Source organism: Aquarana catesbeiana, linkage group LG02, assembly GCF_042186555.1.
Source record: "Aquarana catesbeiana isolate 2022-GZ linkage group LG02, ASM4218655v1, whole genome shotgun sequence".
NCBI lineage: Eukaryota > Metazoa > Chordata > Amphibia > Anura > Ranidae > Aquarana > Aquarana catesbeiana.
The window spans coordinates 195,767,673-195,785,379 of NC_133325.1; the positions used below are offsets into that span (position 1 = coordinate 195,767,673).

The window sequence follows — 17,707 nt, forward strand, 5'->3', positions numbered from 1 at the left end:
TGGTCCATGCTGTGCTCCATTGTTTGTCAGCCCCTTCATCATTGCTGCGTTTCCTAGTGACATAAGAGCTGATAGATTGAACTGCAGAAGAGGGAAACCAGGCACCTGAAACTCTCGAAAATGAAGTCTTGAAGTGCTGAAGATTATTTAGTAGAATTACAAGAACTAAAGTAAAGGATGTGATGCAATAGGCTTGGCGCTCTGGTCATTTTTTTTACATGGTTCTTCGGCTGTGGTATCTCTTCAAATGGCACAGATCCTTGGTGCAGGGAGCAGGACGGTTAAGTATTAGGTCCTGTTTTACAATCAGCAATATTTCCTCAATCTAGAACAGTCCCATTAATTAGTATAGATATTATATAGGATTTATATAGTGCCCACAGTCTGCAAAGCGCTTTACAAAATGGAGGGAGACAGTACAGTTACAATACAATTACATACAAGAGGAATCTGAGTGCCCTATGCTTTAGAGCTTACAATCTAAAAGCAAAGGAGGGCCAAGTGACTCTAAAGATAGTGTTTAGAGAGAAAATGGGCCTCTGGTCAACTGCTGCTTTAGTTTTCTTTGCAACAACAATCTATGAAATTTGGCTCAGTGTTTTTTTAAGACAAATGTCATTCTGAGTTACACAAGAGTTTTCTCATTTAATTTAGGGATACTTCAGAAGGATCTCATAGGCAGAAAAGGTCTCCAAGCCCAGCTGAGCGCTCAGGCAGTAATTCTTCCCATTCAAGAGACTACTCTCCACCTACATCCCGAAGGCGTCGCACATCATCGCCAACACCTGTCAAATCCTCCTCTCACAAGCATGGCATCTCCCCTTCCCGCAGGTATGAGGCTTTTCTTTCTTTTCAAGATGGATTAGCTGAGGGATTTTTTTTTTCTTGTACAAGTGAATACGTTGAGCCTAGTTTCAGACTAGTGCAATGCGTGAACCAGCGTGATTACAGCGCTGGTTCCTGCATCGATCCCCTCCCGCAGGTAGTTAAGACTGCCTTCTGCGAACTGCTGCGGGTGTCAATACATTGTTAATGACACCCCCAGATCGCAGTGCAAACTGTGAAGGCGCACAGGAATCGGATCGCATAGGTGAGAACACCCATGCGATCCGATTTCAGTGCGGGGGGGAAAAAGTCCTGCACTTTTTTTCCTGCGAATTTAATGCGAGTTCAGCCATACAACTGTATGGCTGAACTTGCATCTCACAGACATTGCATGCGATCGGCACCTGCAGTGCGGGTGCAAATCACATGCGATGTCTAAGATTGCGCTAGTGTGAACCTGGGCTAAAGACTAGCTTTTGTGACGTGACCAGCCTGCGAGAAGAAAACCTACATAAAACTCCTTTGCGTAAATCTCATACCTTATGTGGTGGTTCTGGTTACAAGATAAAGTGTAGCTTTTCGGATGGTGATATATATATTGCTATATTGAATGCATGTTTGTGCTTTCCAATGATGCATCTGTCAGGCTTTCATGTGTGGACAGGATGTGATAAATCAGGCTTTCGGAGTTCTGGTCATTCTTTCATTAGGATTGGGCTCCTCAGCATAGAAAGTGATATGAAGAAACAACCATGTATGTAAAAAAATCTTACATAGTAGGCTTTGAAAAGTGGGCTTAACAAGTGCTGGATTTTCTGTTTTACAATCTGTTATTTTCTGTTCTGTTAATATTCCATTGTTTAGCTATATGTATTTAGCACAGGCATAGTTTATTCATTTTTGTGGCTTTTTTTTTTTTTTTTTTTTTTTTTTGTGTGTGTAAAAGTCAGTTCACAAAAGCTATTGCATTTTAACATTCCTTTTTAAATCTCAAAAAACCTAAATCACTACAATTTTATGTACACTCTAACATGTTGTTTCAGCATTTCACTTTCAAAACAGTGATTTTTATGATTAAATGGCAAATTATTTTGATGCACTGTGCTCCAGGAAGCTAAATGTCTTTCATTTAGGGGTTAGATCTACAATAATTGTGAGTTTCTTCCAGATGTATGTCTATAAGAACAGAAAAAATTGAGCCATTCTATGCCCAGAATAACCCCTATGCTACCAGCATGGGGTAGGACACTGCTGCCCTACTCTTGTGTGTTTACTCTTGATTCTGAGGCATGCTGGAAGTAGGAGGGGTTTTTTTCTTTCCTTTTTTGGGGGGGGGGGGGGGGGGGGCATTGTCTGATTTATGCAGGTGATGGTATACCCCAAAAGTTTACCATTTCAGCATCCCTTTATCAACCCCAAGAATAGGATTTTACAGCACAAAAGTCCTATTTGAACGGGCTATGGATGAAAAAATATTTCCATAATCTTAACCAGCAGTAGCAGTTCTGCTTTAAAGAATCAACCCTTTTATCTTCTACTGAAGGAGCCAACTTAGAGTTGGTGGTTAGAAAAATTATGTATGTGCAATTTCCAAAAACATTATTTTTTATTTTACATTTGTTAGGTCAATTTCTCCTGCTGCACGTCATCACTCTCCCATGTCATCAAGACATCATTCTCCATCATCACAGTCTGGATCCTCTGTACAGAGACACTCTCCCTCCCCTCGTCGCAGAAGATCCCCATCCCTTCATTATCAGAGGACCTCCTCACCTGCTGGAAGGCGCTCCTCCTCTCCGTATGGTACTCATGGATCATCTCCTCAGAGGAGACGAAGTCAGTCTAAACATCACTCCCCAGCTAGAGAAAAAGGAAGACCTGAGAGGGAGAGAACGTCTGCTTCCCAGGACAGGCGGCACGACAGGAGGGATGGTATGTGCTCCATGTAAAGTGATTTGAGGTTCCTGTTCAAAATTTTGGTTATTCTAAAAAAAATTTTTTCCTGTAGAGATTCTCTAACTACAATTTTTTCTGGTGTCTCTAAATAGTAGCTGCTAAAGGGCTGGGTGGCCTGCACTACCAGACAGCAGATTTTGGTATTCTCAAAGTGACGTTCTTCTTAAGCTGGTTACATTTAATTGCATATTTTAAAAATGTATTAACCACTTCCAGTTCAGAAAAAATCTTTTCTCTCATAAAATGTAAAATCAGCATTTTTAGTAAAAAAAAAAAAAATTACTTAGAAGACCCAAAGATTTTATATTTTTATAGGCAGAGGCCCTGGAGAATTGATACCTTAACATGGCAAACTTTAAAATTGTGTATGCCTGTGGAACAGCGCCAGACTTTTGTACCTAAAAAATCTTCATAGCCAAGGCTTTAGAAGCCGTTAATTTTTCTTCCTGTTCCAGCAGTGGGTGTGGAGTCTGGGCATACACTGTGACAGCTGATTGAAGGAAAGGCACATAACCCCCCCCCCCTTCCATATAGGCAAAGGAACGAAGAAACTTGAAGAGCTGTGCTGTGATTAAGGGGTCAACCGATTTTCACTTTTTTTGAAGCATCCGCTCAGCTGTTATTTATTACAAGCGGCAGGAGGGGACATCCCGCCGCTCCGCCCGGGTCTCCAGACCCACTGGTAGGCCCGAGCAACCAGCCGGCGTGTCCACTGGCTGGCCGAAGATCCGAACAAAGCCAGATCGGCTTTGTTTGGGTCCCGGTTCTAGTAACCTGGAAGCGATGTCATGACCTCACTTCTGGATTACTGGCATCCTAAAGACGGCAGTTTTAAAAAATGGAAAGTGTTCAAGAACACGATCTTGAAGTTTTGAATACTTTCAAGGGCAGAGGTGGGGGTGGGGTCTTAGTAGACCCCAGACCCCTCCATAAAGAGTACCTGTCACTGCCTATTACTGTCATAAGGGATGTTTACATTCCTTGTGACAGCAATAACAGTAAAAAAAAAGTTTAAATCTACACACTATCGGCACCTGCTATCGGCCTGAAAGGCGGCCGAAGTATGGGCCCTGAAAAACTATATTGGTCGAACCCTTACTGTGAATAGACCAGCTCTCTGCTAATATATTTATAGCACCCTCCCTGACACAAATTTTCAGCTGCTTTTATCTCGTGTTTTGGAGAAATTGTCAGAAGTTATCATGTTGATAACAGAGGAACGAAGCAGCATAAAAACATGGGACTCAGTCTCTTTGGAGAGAGATAAGTAAACACTACATATTTATATGTGCCCAGGTCAGTTTTCATTAATGGGGTTTACATCTACTTTAAGGAAATTTTCAAGAACTATGTATTTTTTGTTTAGACAGCAGAGGAAGAAAGGACAAAGACAGAGAGCGAGATGATAGAGATAATGACCGGGAACCAAGTAGTTCTAGAGAGCACAGAGATGACAGAGAATCTCGCGATGGTCGTGATCGCAGAGACATAAGAGACAATCGTGATCGAAGAGAAACTAGAGACACCAAAGAAGGCCGTGAGGCCAGAGATAGCCGGGACTACAGAGATGGTAAAGAAAACCGTGAGCAGAAAGACACTCGGTCAGCCCGTGACACACATGACTACAGAGAAAGAGATAACCGTGAATCCCACCGAAAGGATGATCAGTATGAAGATCGAAGTTACAGAAGAAGCCATGGACGAGAAGATGCTTCCCGATCTGAAACACGAAGTGAGAGCAGAAATGACTCCAGAAGTGATACCAGAAATGATCGCAATGGCCGGTCAAGAGTACGTGCTCCTGACCCTCCTGAAAAAGGTAGCTTTTTTTCACTCCTCTTTCCTTTACCTACAGCAGTACCTTGGTGTAATAAATGGAAAACCAGTGTGTGTTCACATATATTTCACACATTTTATTATTGTAGTATTTTCTTTGTAAAGAGTAACAACTTTTCTTGAGAAAAAAACAATCTCTTCTGGGTCATTTAATGTACATTGCAACAAATTTTGTCAAAATCCTTGCAGACTCCACCTGTCTGTTCTCTGAAAGAAAAGCAGTTTGTCCCACTGTCTTTGGATACTGATTTTGATTCGAAGTGACTTATTCATTTTAATCAGCTGGTGCTCTTTCATGGTTCTGTTGAGAAAAGTTGCAGTGTCTGCATCCCTTTTTTAGAAGTGATTAATCCTTAGGGAGTATTATGCCTAAAATGACTTTTTTTTTTTTTTAAACAGAGGATGCCTAAAACCTGCCTTTTAGCTTAGTGTAAAGTTCTTTCCCCGAGCAGGAAATGACCTTTCTAGTGGTGTTCTGTACACCAACTGTGTACAAAACTCCTCCAGGTTGCCATATTACATGGTTGACTTTCTACAACTTTCTCCCATTTCCCGACTGCATCTCTGGAGCTCAGCCACAGTGATCTTTGGGTTCTTCTTTACCTCTCTCACCAAGGCTCTTCTCCCCGATAGCTCAGTTTGGCCAGACGGCCAGCTCTAGGAAGGGTTCTGGTCGTCCCAAATGTCTTCCATTTAAGGATTATGGAGGCCACTGTGCTCTTAGGAACCTCAAGTGCAGCAGAAATTTTTTTGTAACCTTGGCCAGATCTGTGCCTTGCCACAATTCTGTCTCTGAGCTCTACAGGCAGTTCCTTTGACCTCATGATTCTCATTTGCTCTGACATGCAGTGTGAGCTGTAAGGTCTTGTATAGATAGGTGTGTGTCTTTCCTAATCAAGTCCAATCAGTATAATCAAACACAGCTGGACTCAAATGAAGGTGTAGAACCATCTCAAGGATGATCGGAAGAAATGGACAGCACTTGAGTTAAATATATGAGTGTCACAGCAAAGGGTCTGAATACTTAGGACCATGTGATATTTCAGTTTTTCTTTTTTAATAAATCTGCAAAAATGTCAACAATTTTGTGTTTTTCTGTCAATATGGGGGGCTGTGTGTACATAAATGAGGAAAAAATTAACTTAAATGATTTTAGCAAATGGCTGCAATATAACAGAGTGAAAAATTTAAGGGGGTCTGAATAAATACTTTCTGTCCCCACTGTGTGTATGTGTGTATATATAATTTTATTTTTTTTCTTTTTACAATATTGGGCCAGTTTGTTGGGATATCTATTACAATTTACCACCAAATGAAAGCCCAATTGGTACTGAAAAAAAAAACAAGGTATAATCTACCTGGATGTCAAAGTTGCAAAATTGTGTTCTGGCATTATCGTTTGTTTTACCCTCTAACACAAAGGGGTTAACTTTCACATGCTTGTTCTATAGTGGTTTCTTTTTGTTTTTGTTTTTTTATGTACTAAATAAAGCAGTTTGTTTTTTTGTTTTATTTATTAGTTTATCTGCTAGTGTGGGCATATACCCAATGTGAAATCTTTCTGCCTCCCTTGGGCAGCATGAACATGCATGCTTATGGATTTTTGGTGGTTGTTTGTATAATTGAGAATTCTGCAGTCAGATCATGCTTGCATATATAGTCATCAACTAGTGTTTATGGTCTCCAGTATATCCAAATGATGCTTCAATATTTATTTTCTATTTTTCTGATTTAACACTTTGGCCATTTTTACTACAGGTCTTTAATAAACTTGTTAACTTGACAACTCTGGGTCGCATAGCAATTTATATCAGACTTCGTATTCAGAGTGACCACACATACTCACAGATAGCCCTGGTGGGGCTCACTTATAACAGTGGTGATTCCTAGGGCAGCAGGCCAACCTGTAAATGTAGATTCCAACTTTGTGTTAAGACATTGGGGAAAACAGGTGGCTACACCAACCCCATGTAGTCTGAGGCATTCTTCATTCTTTTATACAGGATTTATATAGCACCAACCAAGGGAGACCGTATACAGTAGTTACAACACAATAGTGTTAGGAGAACCATGCTCATAAGGGCTTACAATCTAATAGCGTTTACTACAAACATTATTTATCTTTAAAGTGTTTGTACAACCACTTTTACCTACAGGTAAGCCTATATTAAGGCTTACCTGTAGGTGCTGGAAATATCTCCTAAACCTCCACAGTTTAGGAGATATTTACAATAAAGCTGTGTGCCGAAGTCTACGGCGCAAGCGCACTTTAGGCAGATCGTGCCGTTTCTAAAGCGGGTCAGGCCGCGACTGGCGGTTCCTGCGCGCATGCGACTCCGGGCAGTCAGAGCCGGCATTCGCGGCCCCCGGAAGGAAGAGGGTAGAAGATGGGTGCTTGCTGCTAGCGGGGACAACGCAGACATCGCAGCCTTTGTTTTCAGGTAAGTGACACATAATGGGCTACTATGCGGTGCATAGTAGCCCATTAATGCTTTACCTTTGCAGGGAAATGAAGAGGAAGTAAAACCCATCAGGGTTTACTTCCTCTTTTAAGTCTGTGCGCCCCAGATCAAGTAATCATTCTAAAATCTTCTTTAGTTTCTTTTGCTTCTTTTTGAAGTTATTTTCTGAACTCTTGAGTGCTGTATGAGATTTGAATTTGTGATCGTATGCATCGCCATTTAGGAGAGCTGGTACTGCATTGTCAATGTACACAAACTATTGACGTATATTGTAGCTCCAAAAATTACTCGATAAACCTAAAGCTCATTAAATTTCAATTCAATTCCCATTTAAACTTCTATGTAGTTTAGTTTATATTGAGGTGACAACCTATCACAGCTGATCCTTTTTTTTTTTTTTTTTTTTTTTTTTAAAAGCTGGTCGTGGAACAAGAGCCTCTCAGGTTGATAACCACAGCAGCAGCAGTTACCATGACAACTGGGAGTCCAGGAGTAGTTATGCAGATAGAGAACGATATGAAAGTCGGGAGCAGGGAAGAGATTCTTCATTTGATCGTAGACATGGGGATCGAGATCGCCGAGACAGAGAGAGAGGTAAGGTCATTAGTCTAAATATTATTGAGTACATAATAAATACAATTTGTATTGCTCCCTACATATTTATTAAACATAATTTCAATAACAAAGGTTTTCTTTCAGTATATACCTGGCCTTCCATTTGTTTCCTCCTTGCACCAGATCGCCCCCTACTTCTAGTCCCCTATGTCAGGTCAAAATGCAACACTAATCGTGTGTGATGTTATATCTATATGGATCTATCTATCTATCTATCATTTATATATTGGAAATTAGTCTGTTAGAGTGGTCTAAGGGAAATTGGTTCTGAGTTTGCTTTTTCAGATTGTTTTTTTAAAATAACAAACATGTTATACTTACCTGCCCTAGTGCAGTGGATTTTCACACAGCAGCCCTAAACCTCCTCTTCTCGGGTGGCTCTTCTGTGCTCCTGACCCCTCCCTCCTGTTGCGCGCCCCCACAGCAAGCAGCTTCCTATGGGGGCAGCCGAGCTGCAGCTCCGTGTATCCATTCAGACACAGAGCTGCGGTTCGGCCCCGTCCCTCTCTCTTCTGATTGGCTAACTGGTTCTGACAACAGTGGGAGCAAATTGCGCCACTGCTGTGTCTCAGCCAATCAGGAGGGAGATGGATATAAAAAATTCTGCGCTAAAGAGTAAGAATAAGGTGAGCTGCAACTAAAAAGTGTTATACGACACTGTACAAATATACAAAGATAAAAAGTCGCGCTGAATGGTGGCAAAATCAATAATCTATGTTGCCCAAATTTAAGTGCAAAAAATTAATATGTGAGTGGCACAATAATCAAGATGAAAATGCAAAATTAAATGCATCAACTAAAAAATTGCATATTGAAGTGCATAAAAATCAATACAATCAAGTGTTATCAAAAAAAAAAAAAACATTTTTTGCAAAATAAAACTAAAAATATCCACTGACTGAAGTGAAAATACAACAAAAGAGATTGAAAAAAAACCCAAAGTTAATCAATAATAATAAAGAATGAATCCATATAGTGAAAACAAAAAAAGTCCAGTAAAAATGTTGATCCAAAAAGTGATGTTTTGGTGAAATTCCACACTCAAGTGACTAAGTGAATAGGTATATCCTCCACCACAGAAAACAGCTGCCGCTTACCAGAAGGTGGTGGTCCCTTATAGAGGACCACACTGAGCGAGTGGCTGTAATCCCAGCCTGGGATCCCAATGACAGGCACCAAACTCCTCAGCGTCAGCAGGGATGGTCAGCGGAGGTCAGGAGGGAGAGTCCGGGACAGCCAAGACACTCGTGGACATCGCTGGAAAGAGATGGGGCTCAGGTAAGTGCTAGGGGGGCTGAGGAGGGCTGCTGCGCACAGAAGGCTTTTTATCTTCATGCTTAGAATGCATGAAGATAAAAAAACCTTCTGACTTTACAACTCTAACTGTTCTAAAATATACTATTTAAGGTTAGGGAGGGTTCCTTGTATGCCAGTCCCTGGCGGTCAAATAGGTTATATACACTATTTTTCTGTGTGACTGCTTTAATTTGAGCAGTCAGTGGGGGAGATTTACTAAAACTGGTGCACACGGATTCTGGTTCAGCTGTGCTTAGTAACCAATCAGTGTATAGGTTTTTTTTTTTTGGCAAAGTTTAATTGAACAAGCTGAAGTTTGAAGTTAGCTGGTTGCTAGGCACAACTGCACCAGATTCTGTGTACATCTCCCCTAGTATGTAGTCAAGGAAATTTCTACTAACAAAGTACATTTTCAATTGTCTTCTCATTTTTAGATCAAAGACCAACATCTCCAGCACCTCACAGAGGAAGGAATGATGATGAGCGTGAAGAAAGAAGAGATGAGCGCAGAGTTGACCGAACAGATGATAGGAGGGATGACAGAACTAGAGAGCGTGAGCGAGAAAGGGAGAGGGAGCGTGAGAGAGAACAGAGGGAAAGAGAGAGGGAAAAAGAGCGCGAGTCTGAACGTGAGAGAGCTCGTGAGCGTGAGAGAGAGAAAGAAAGAGAAAGGGAAAGAGAACGAGAAGAGCGTGAGAGAGAACGAGAACGTGAAAGGGAGCGAGAGAGAGAACGGGACAGAGAACGCGAAAGAGAACGGGAGAGAGAGCGTGAAAGAGAACGAGAGAGAGGCAGAGAGCGAGAAAGAGAGCGTCCAAGAGACTGGGATGAAAAGGACAAAGGAAGAGAAGATCGTAGAGAGAAAAGGGATGATGTACGGGAAGAAAGAAATCTGAAAGATGCCCACGAAGATAGGAAAACCAAGTAAGTGTCAAGCTTTACATTTTTTTATTCTTGGGAAAAGACTGTTATGTGATAGTTAATTCTGTGTTGAGTTGAAATAAATATATATATGTATGTATGTGTGTGTATGTATATATATATTCATCAATATCAAACAGACCTTTTGATTTATAGGTCGGCACCTTCAGGTGATTGGACACTGGTCCAATGCCCTCTGAGCGTTCCCCCTATAACCCTAGCCCACTTTGTGAGTTAGCAGTTTCTTGCTATGGTCCTAAGGTGATGGACCTCTTCCCCCTTTTGGAGAAATTACTATTGGCTTAACTAGCTTTTTTTCCCTTTTGCGTTCTTCATCAGGGTCAATGCCACCTCAGAAAAACCTTGGGAGCTGTGCCCAATGCTCCCGCCTCCTCCTCAGGAACCCCCAAAACAAAGCACCTGTCCATTCTTACAGGGCTTCAACCTAAAAGCTTAAAGTTCAGCCCTTCCTTTTGGCATAGGGATTGGCACACAAAAGCCACCAAGCCTTTTTCCGAAGTACTCTTCACAATAAAGGTGGGCCCTTACTCCTAATAGTGGGAGGACATTGTTACAGTTTGCCTATCTGGGTCAGAGACATCCCAGACCTGTGGTTTCAAGAGTTCAAAACCCCATAACTTTTTTTATTTTTTCAAATCAACCAAAAACCGCCCAAGGACAGCTAGATCGGCTAAATGCCCTGAATCTCACCTCAAGTCATTATGCCACTACCTCAACAAGACTGGTTCCAAGGATTCTACTCAAACTCGTTTAAAGTACTAAAGCCCAACAGATGTGTAAGGCTACTTTCAAACTGGGATGTTGGGTGTGTCGGTGGTAAAGCGCCGCTATTTTTAGAGGCTCTTTACCGTCGTTTTTGGCCGCTAGCAGGATGCTTTTAACCCCGCTAACGGGCGGAAAAGGGTTAAATGCGCCCGCCAAGCGCCGTTGCAGAGGCGCTTTGCCAGCTCTTCTGAGGCGCTGCCCATTGATTTCAATGGACAGGGGCGCTTTAGGAGCAGTGTATACATCATTCATACAGCGCCTCAAAGATGCAGCTTGCAGGACTTTTTTTGGCGTCCTGCCAGTGCACCGCTCCAGTGTGAAAGCACTTGGGATTTCACACTGGAGTGGCAGGAGAGGCCCTTTACAGGTGCTATTTTTACATGCTTACTTACCTTACCTTACTTTATCCAAAATAAAAAATCAAAGAGGTGTTCCAGTCGTTTTTAGGTTTATTAAAAGTCAGCAGCTACAAAAGTGTAGCTGCTGACTTTTAATAAACACTCACCTGTCCCACGGTCCAGCGATGCAGCCGCCCGAAGCCTGGCTCCTCTCCCTGGCTCCTCTCCCTGGCTCCTCTCCCTGGCTCCTCTCCCTGGCTCCTCTCCCATTGCAAGTGTGGGCACCCACCTGTGACAGCTTGCAGCTTTACAGCTGGGTGCGCACTGTGCCTTCTCAGTTATTGGACAATCTTCTGGGATCTGTGATTTGTCCCAGAAAATTGCAGGGAGGGGGGGGGATTGGGGGGAGTCTGAATGAGAATTATGAAACCACTCCCATTATATTTACATTCCAAATAGACACAGACAAACACAGGGATTTCTTCAGAATAACAAAAGGTATGAATCTACAACAACGTTTAAGCCCCCCTTTGTTTGTTATGCCCCTTTCACATAGGCTTGACTCCTTTGAGATCAGCAGAGAGTCTGTCCACTGATCACCTGCTGATCAGAGTGGGTGGATGACAGTTCCCTGGCTCAGTTTATTCGGAGCGACCACGGGCAGAGCCTACTCTGCCCTATGGGTGGCCGCGTATTAATGGACTTCATAGTCCATTCCACCTGATCCACCTGGATTCTGTGTTTGTGTTGATTGGACCCTTTGTGTTAAAGGCCTTGGTCTAAGACTGTAATGCGAACCAAGAAAGTGATTTTACACACAATTGAATGACAATTGTAGCAAGCCAAAAAAAAAAATTTGTTTTTAAAAAGCTTTCCAGACAATAAAAAAATGCATGTTTATAATAATTTCACCTGTGTATATTGCAAAGCATAGCAAGTTATTTATAAATAAAATAGTTTAGAAACAAATGGAAACTAAGAAATAATTTTCATATTATTGGTAGCAAATGGCTAGCATTTGCTACCAATATTGGTAGCAAACTAGCACATTTTCTCTGACACGTGTTGATCAAAGGTCACTTTGATTTGTTAGGGATATGAACCAAGAAAAGTAACAATGAAGTAATGACATTGCATCATTACAAGGCCCCTTTCACACTGTCAGTTTGTTGCAACTTCCAGATTCCTGCGGAAAGAATCTGCAGATTTTTGCTGCAGGAATGACCGGATTTTGCAATTGGCATTGGCCGCTTAGCCTATTTAATGGCAGGCTGACTGCGTCCAGGCTCTGACATCTGTCCTGGAATCGCAGCTATTCACTCTGTGTGCGGCTACGTGCGATCAGCAGCGGCCGCTGTCAGCCCGCCATTAGTTTAAATGGTCTGACTGGCCAATGCTAATTAAATCCACGGATTCTTGCCGCAGGAAACCGGAAGCCGCAACTAACCGGCCGTGTGAAAGGGGCCTAACTCTTGATACTGCAGATGCTGTTCTGGCTGTCAGAAGCCGAAGGGATCTGCTCCTGTGTAAATTAAACAAATATTGGTGGTCAAACTGACAGCCGATAAATGCTTGTAAATGCAGACAGGGAGGAGAAAGGGTTGAATTTCTGTTTAGTAAAGAATGATGGACTAAGTCATAAATGTTCAGTAAGTTGCATAATTATACAAGCATTAATGTTTCTCTGTAAGCCTGAAATCTAATTTCTCTTTAATTGGGAAACACCCCATTGCCTTTTGCTGTTGATCCTGAAATACCCTGCTACCCTCCCTGAAATATCTAAAGCCTCGTGCACATGGGCCGAATGCTGGGCAACTTCGGCCGGTTCAATAAAAACTGGCCGACATTCGACCTATGTGTATGGCAGGTGTGTGTGTGTTTGGCTGGTTCTGTCTAACGAGCATGCTGGAAAACCAGCAGCCAACTGGTTCCCGATCAGCACTCTCAGCCATTGGCTGATCAGACCGCTCTGGCGGGGGGCCGTCCCCCTGTCAGAACCACAACAGCTCAGCGGGGGGGGGGGGGGGGGGAGGGAGACTGCTGTACTATCTGACGTTAGTACTTCAGCTCCAATCAGAGCTGTCAGCTTTTTTTCGTTCAACCCATTGGGAGAAGACTTTTCTCACAGCCCTAAATCAGTTGAAAACTTGTTTTGGCAATTCAATCGAGATTGGTGATGCAGAAAGGGTTGAAGTTACACAGCACAATCTTCAAGGAAGTTTATTTCCCAATACAGTCCCTACTAATCATGTGTAGAGGGGCTGTGTACTTGTTCTGTTGGAAGTTACACAGAATTCAGATTACTGTAAACTGAGTGAACCTTCTGTTTACAGTGCATTTGCATTATTTACTGGATTAAACTACTAGCTCACTCCACACCTACATGTTGCCTGGCATTCATCTAATATAATTACCTTTTGAGAAGCAAGGTACTGAAACAAAAATGAGCACTTTATTTTGCTGCCCGTGTAGGTATTCCATTATCAGTGCCCTGTACAGAGTCTCAGATTCTTTAACCCAAATTATAGTTTTCGCTCTACATTTACTTTTTTATTTTCTTTCCATTTTACTTTTACAGAAAGCGGCATAGAAATGAAAGTAGCCCAAGTCCACGTCAGTCTCCAAAGCGCCGTAGAGAACACTCTCCAGAGAGCGATACTTATAACAGTGGTGATGAGAAGAGTAAGAATTTTATAGATATTAACAATTGTTTAATGATCTCTACAAAATAGAATTTTAAGTAATCTAGTTGAATGCACTTGAGTCGGGTACTTCATTGTTAATTAGGTCTTTAAAGTCTGTTTCCTTATGCAAGCTGATTGTGTAGTAACCGGAACTTATATTCTACAGAGTTAATTTCTGCATTCAGGAGTTTTGGCGTGCTTTCAGAAAGCACACCAGACCTGCAGGATATAATAGAAGTCTAAGGCTCGGTGCAGCTAACCCGCAGGAAAACAGCAGTGTGCTGCACCTGCAGATCAGTGTGAAAGCAGCCTAATAACCATTTTTAATAAGTGCTAATATGCCCGTTGCAAAAGTGCAGTATATGAGATGTTTAATACACCAAACTTTTCCTCTTCCAGCTTCTGCTGGCATTGCTCTCCAGGCTGCTAGAAAGGTCCCAGGGGAAGTGCTCTTGGTATCGCTTTGCCTGTGGGGAGTTGGCACTAGAGAATCAGCATCGGCTTATGTGGCTTCTGTAGTGCCAAGTTCTGTCTCCCTCCGCAGCCACCTGTTTCCTCTGCTGCCAGCGCCAGCTTCATGCACACTGATACTCTGGGATGGCAGGTCGGCAACCTGTTGATGATCTGGGCTTGCCGAACCGGCATCCCACATCATGCACGTGTGTTTCCCTGGTATGAGGTTTAGGCCTTTCAGGTTCTACCTGGCAGCCATGGCTTTTGTTTGCAAAATGGAGCCGTATAAACAGGCCTCCTGCTCCAACATTGCCAGGTGTATCAGACTTTTTTTTTTTTTTTTTTTTTAAGGCAGTACACCCCATGTTTTACCAGGTGGCTGTTCAGTCCTCAGGCTGATTAGTTTCGGCTGCCATAACCTTGTTTCTTTATCATACATCACGGGACACCAAGTGAGGCTATTATTCCTTACTTACTGGGTTATACTTCATCTCCAGCTAAATGGACACTGGTAGACCAAAGGTCTTTAGACGGGAAGTGATCCCCTATATAACCCCTCCTATACAGGAAGTACTTCAGTTTTTTACCAGTGTCTGCAAGGTGGGTGGGCACGTTTGAGCTCTCTCGAGCTCCAGGTCTTGAAGTCCCAGCATGGTTCTAAAATTAATCCAGGGATTGACCGATTGGATTAATTTGAAACAAGTTTATATGCTAAGATAAATGGTACCTGAGCCTCGCAAAGAAGACGCAAGGATCCTGCAAGGTTTTGCCTGTAATGCGACCTCTGGGCGCTGGACCCTGCGCAGTAGAGTCCTGGACACCACAGAGCTAAAGCATTCCTGCAGGGTGCTGTACAGGTCCAAGGGAGTGGACCATAAAACATGAAAAGGGTACCCAGTCTTTGAAGGTCCTCAAGTGACAGGAACCTGACTTGATGGGTGAAGATTGGGCTCTTAGTTTCTAAGGTTGCCCTGCACCTGGACAGGTAAGTGAAACCCCCCTTTACTTATTGTGGGGTGCCCCATGTGTGTAACAATCTGTCAATCTAGCTAAGGCTGAACACCTGTGTAGCGGTGACTGCAGAGGGGAGTTTTGGGCTGACTGTTGGAAAGGGTAAGCTTTCTTATTGTCTTATGCTGTCTTGTCTTTTGTGGATGGTTCGCGCACGAAAATTTGTTGCATGCATGCACACGGGACCGTGACCGTTCACGCAGGCACAGAGCATCCTGGCACACAGCCATCTTATTTAAGCTGAGAGTGGCTGACGTGCAGCGCTTCCAGGGGACAGCTGTGGGACACAGAGCAGGCTCTGAAAACCTTTCTCTTTCAGAAGTTCATTCCTCCTTACCCGGGTCACGTGAGTCACCAGGTGTTGGTTGGCAAACTAAAGAGCTTAGCAGGATTGTTGCATAGGTGCTTGGTAAGCCATATTAAAGGGTCTCTCTTCTGGGGTAAAATACTAAACCCAGGTACTCCCTTTTTGTGGCTTGCAATGTCTTCAAAAAAGAGGAGCGGGGCTAACACTACAGTAAAGGGCATACCTATGTCAGTAGCTCCTGAGGAGCCTAATCGAAACCCTAGTGTTGTATCCCCTGAGGGACCAGAGGTTTCTGGACAGTCTGAGCCGCTGCACCTGTCTGGTATTGTGCCTACAGTCAACGCTGCTGCTTTAGCCTTTATCACCAGGGATGAACTGTCCTCAGCCCTAGCCAGGTTAGAGCACAGGATTGATGGTATGATTGCCTCCATCCCGCAGGGTGGCAAGAAGTGTGACAGATCCCCCTCCCCTGAGCCTCCTAATTTGAAGCAGGAATGGGTTGAGGGTGTGGAAGAGCTAAATGCCTAGGATTCTGTGAAGGGCCTGGCAGATGAAGTCTGCTTCTGAGGAATCTGGGCCAGAAGATGTCCAGTTGGTATCGGCCTCTCAGTCGCAGAGGCTTTTGATCCAGACTCTTACCGAGATAGTTCATTCTGCCTTTAAGTTACCTCCTACAGAGGTTTCGGAGCCTCCCTTGTCCTCTTTGGGGTCCCTGAAGCCTCCTCAGGCTGCACAGGCTTTACCCTTGCACCTGCTGTTGGAACAGGCAGTGTATGCTGATTGGGAACATCCTGACAGGATTTTTGTTCCTAAGGGGTTTTCCCTTTTATATCCCATGGAGGAAAAGTTTAAGAAATTGGAAGTCTCTTCCTTAAACAAGAACTTAACTTGTCCAGTGGATAACGCACAGGGCTTGAAAGACCCTGTTTACAAGAAACTGGAGTCATTAAAGACTTCCTTTTCTTTGGCCAGTACAGCTATTCAGTCAGCTGTTGCAGCAATTGGAGCCTGCCAGTCCTTGAAGGATCAGGTCAGACAGCCTGATATGTCTAACCAGTAGGATGATATTGCTGAAAATAGGGCAGATATTCCTCGAGCGCTGTGTTTTGCTGTAGATGCCTCAAAGGATTCTATACAGCAAGTCATTGGTCTGGCTCTCATGTCTGTACACATGCGCAGACTAAACAACAGGTCTATACAACAAGACATCTTGTCAGCTTAAAACAGGAGAGCACAAGCCCTGGATTACCCCATGACCTTATCTCCCCGGGCACGCTTAAGCCTAAGCTGGTGGTTGCAGGATTGGAACCTGCAAAAGGGAAGAAGATCCATCCTCCCGGAGTCTTGTAGAGTACTGACAACCGACGCCAGTGTCTCAGGCTCAGGAGCAACCCCAGAGGGGCTCACGGCTCAGAGGAAGATGGTAAAGGGCAGAGCCTGCCCATCAACATCCTGGAGTTACGAACGGTGCATCTGGCCCTACGGTCCTGGATGGTGGAGCTTCAGGACTGCCCCATCAGGGTTCAGTCTGACAATGCCACTGCAGTGGCCTATATCTACCACCAGGGATGGTACCAGGAGCCGTTCAACTCAGGAGGAGGTGAACCACATATTTACCTGTGCATAGGGGCATGTGCCGGTTCTATCGGCGGTCCATATCACGGGAGTAGAGAACTAGAAGGCAGATTATCTCAGCCGCCAGCAGATTGCTCGGTAGTAATGGTCCCTACACCCGAACGTGTTTTGGGAAATCTGCCAGTGTTGGGTATTGCCAGAGGTTGATCTATTGGCATCCAGGTTCAACAACAAGCTACAGCAGTTTGTGTCCAGAACAAGGGATCCCCTGGCAATCGGGGCAGATGCTCTAGTAGTTCCATGGAACCAGATCTCCCTGGTTTATGCTTTTTCCCCCCCGATCCCTCTCCTTCCACATTTTGTTGTGCAGGATTCGGAGCGAGGATGTTGATCCTGGTGGCACCAGCCTAGCCCAGAAGGCCCTGGTTCCGAGATATCGTGAGATTGGCAATAGACAGGCCATGGACGCTTGCGCGCCGCCCCGATCTACTGTCTCAAGGTCCTATATGCCACCCCAATTTACAGTCTCTAAATTTGACGGCTTGGCTATTGAAGCCAGGCTGTTAAAGGATTGTGGCATCTTGGGACTGGTGGTGTCTACCCTAGTGAATGCCAGAAAAACCATCACTAGGAAGATCTATT

The 17,707-nt window shown here is 43.7% G+C and overlaps 1 protein-coding gene across 6 annotated transcripts in view; it reads left to right on the plus strand.

The window, feature by feature from the left end:
- Window positions 1-17,707, plus strand: part of ZC3H13 (zinc finger CCCH-type containing 13) — a 113,253-nt gene that overhangs the window by 37,131 nt on the left and 58,415 nt on the right. For 4 of the 6 annotated variants that reach the window (XM_073614151.1, XM_073614152.1, XM_073614153.1 and 1 more), the window contains 6 exons: window positions 655-831; window positions 2,450-2,757; window positions 4,148-4,600; window positions 7,497-7,673; window positions 9,425-9,914; window positions 13,614-13,717. In XM_073614151.1, the coding sequence (XP_073470252.1) occupies window positions 655-831; window positions 2,450-2,757; window positions 4,148-4,600; window positions 7,497-7,673; window positions 9,425-9,914; window positions 13,614-13,717 (1,709 nt within the window). The remainder of the gene's footprint in view (window positions 1-654; window positions 832-2,449; window positions 2,758-4,147; window positions 4,601-7,496; window positions 7,674-9,424; window positions 9,915-13,613; window positions 13,718-17,707) is intronic. The other 2 variants (XM_073614154.1, XM_073614156.1) reach the window with 1 other exon arrangement.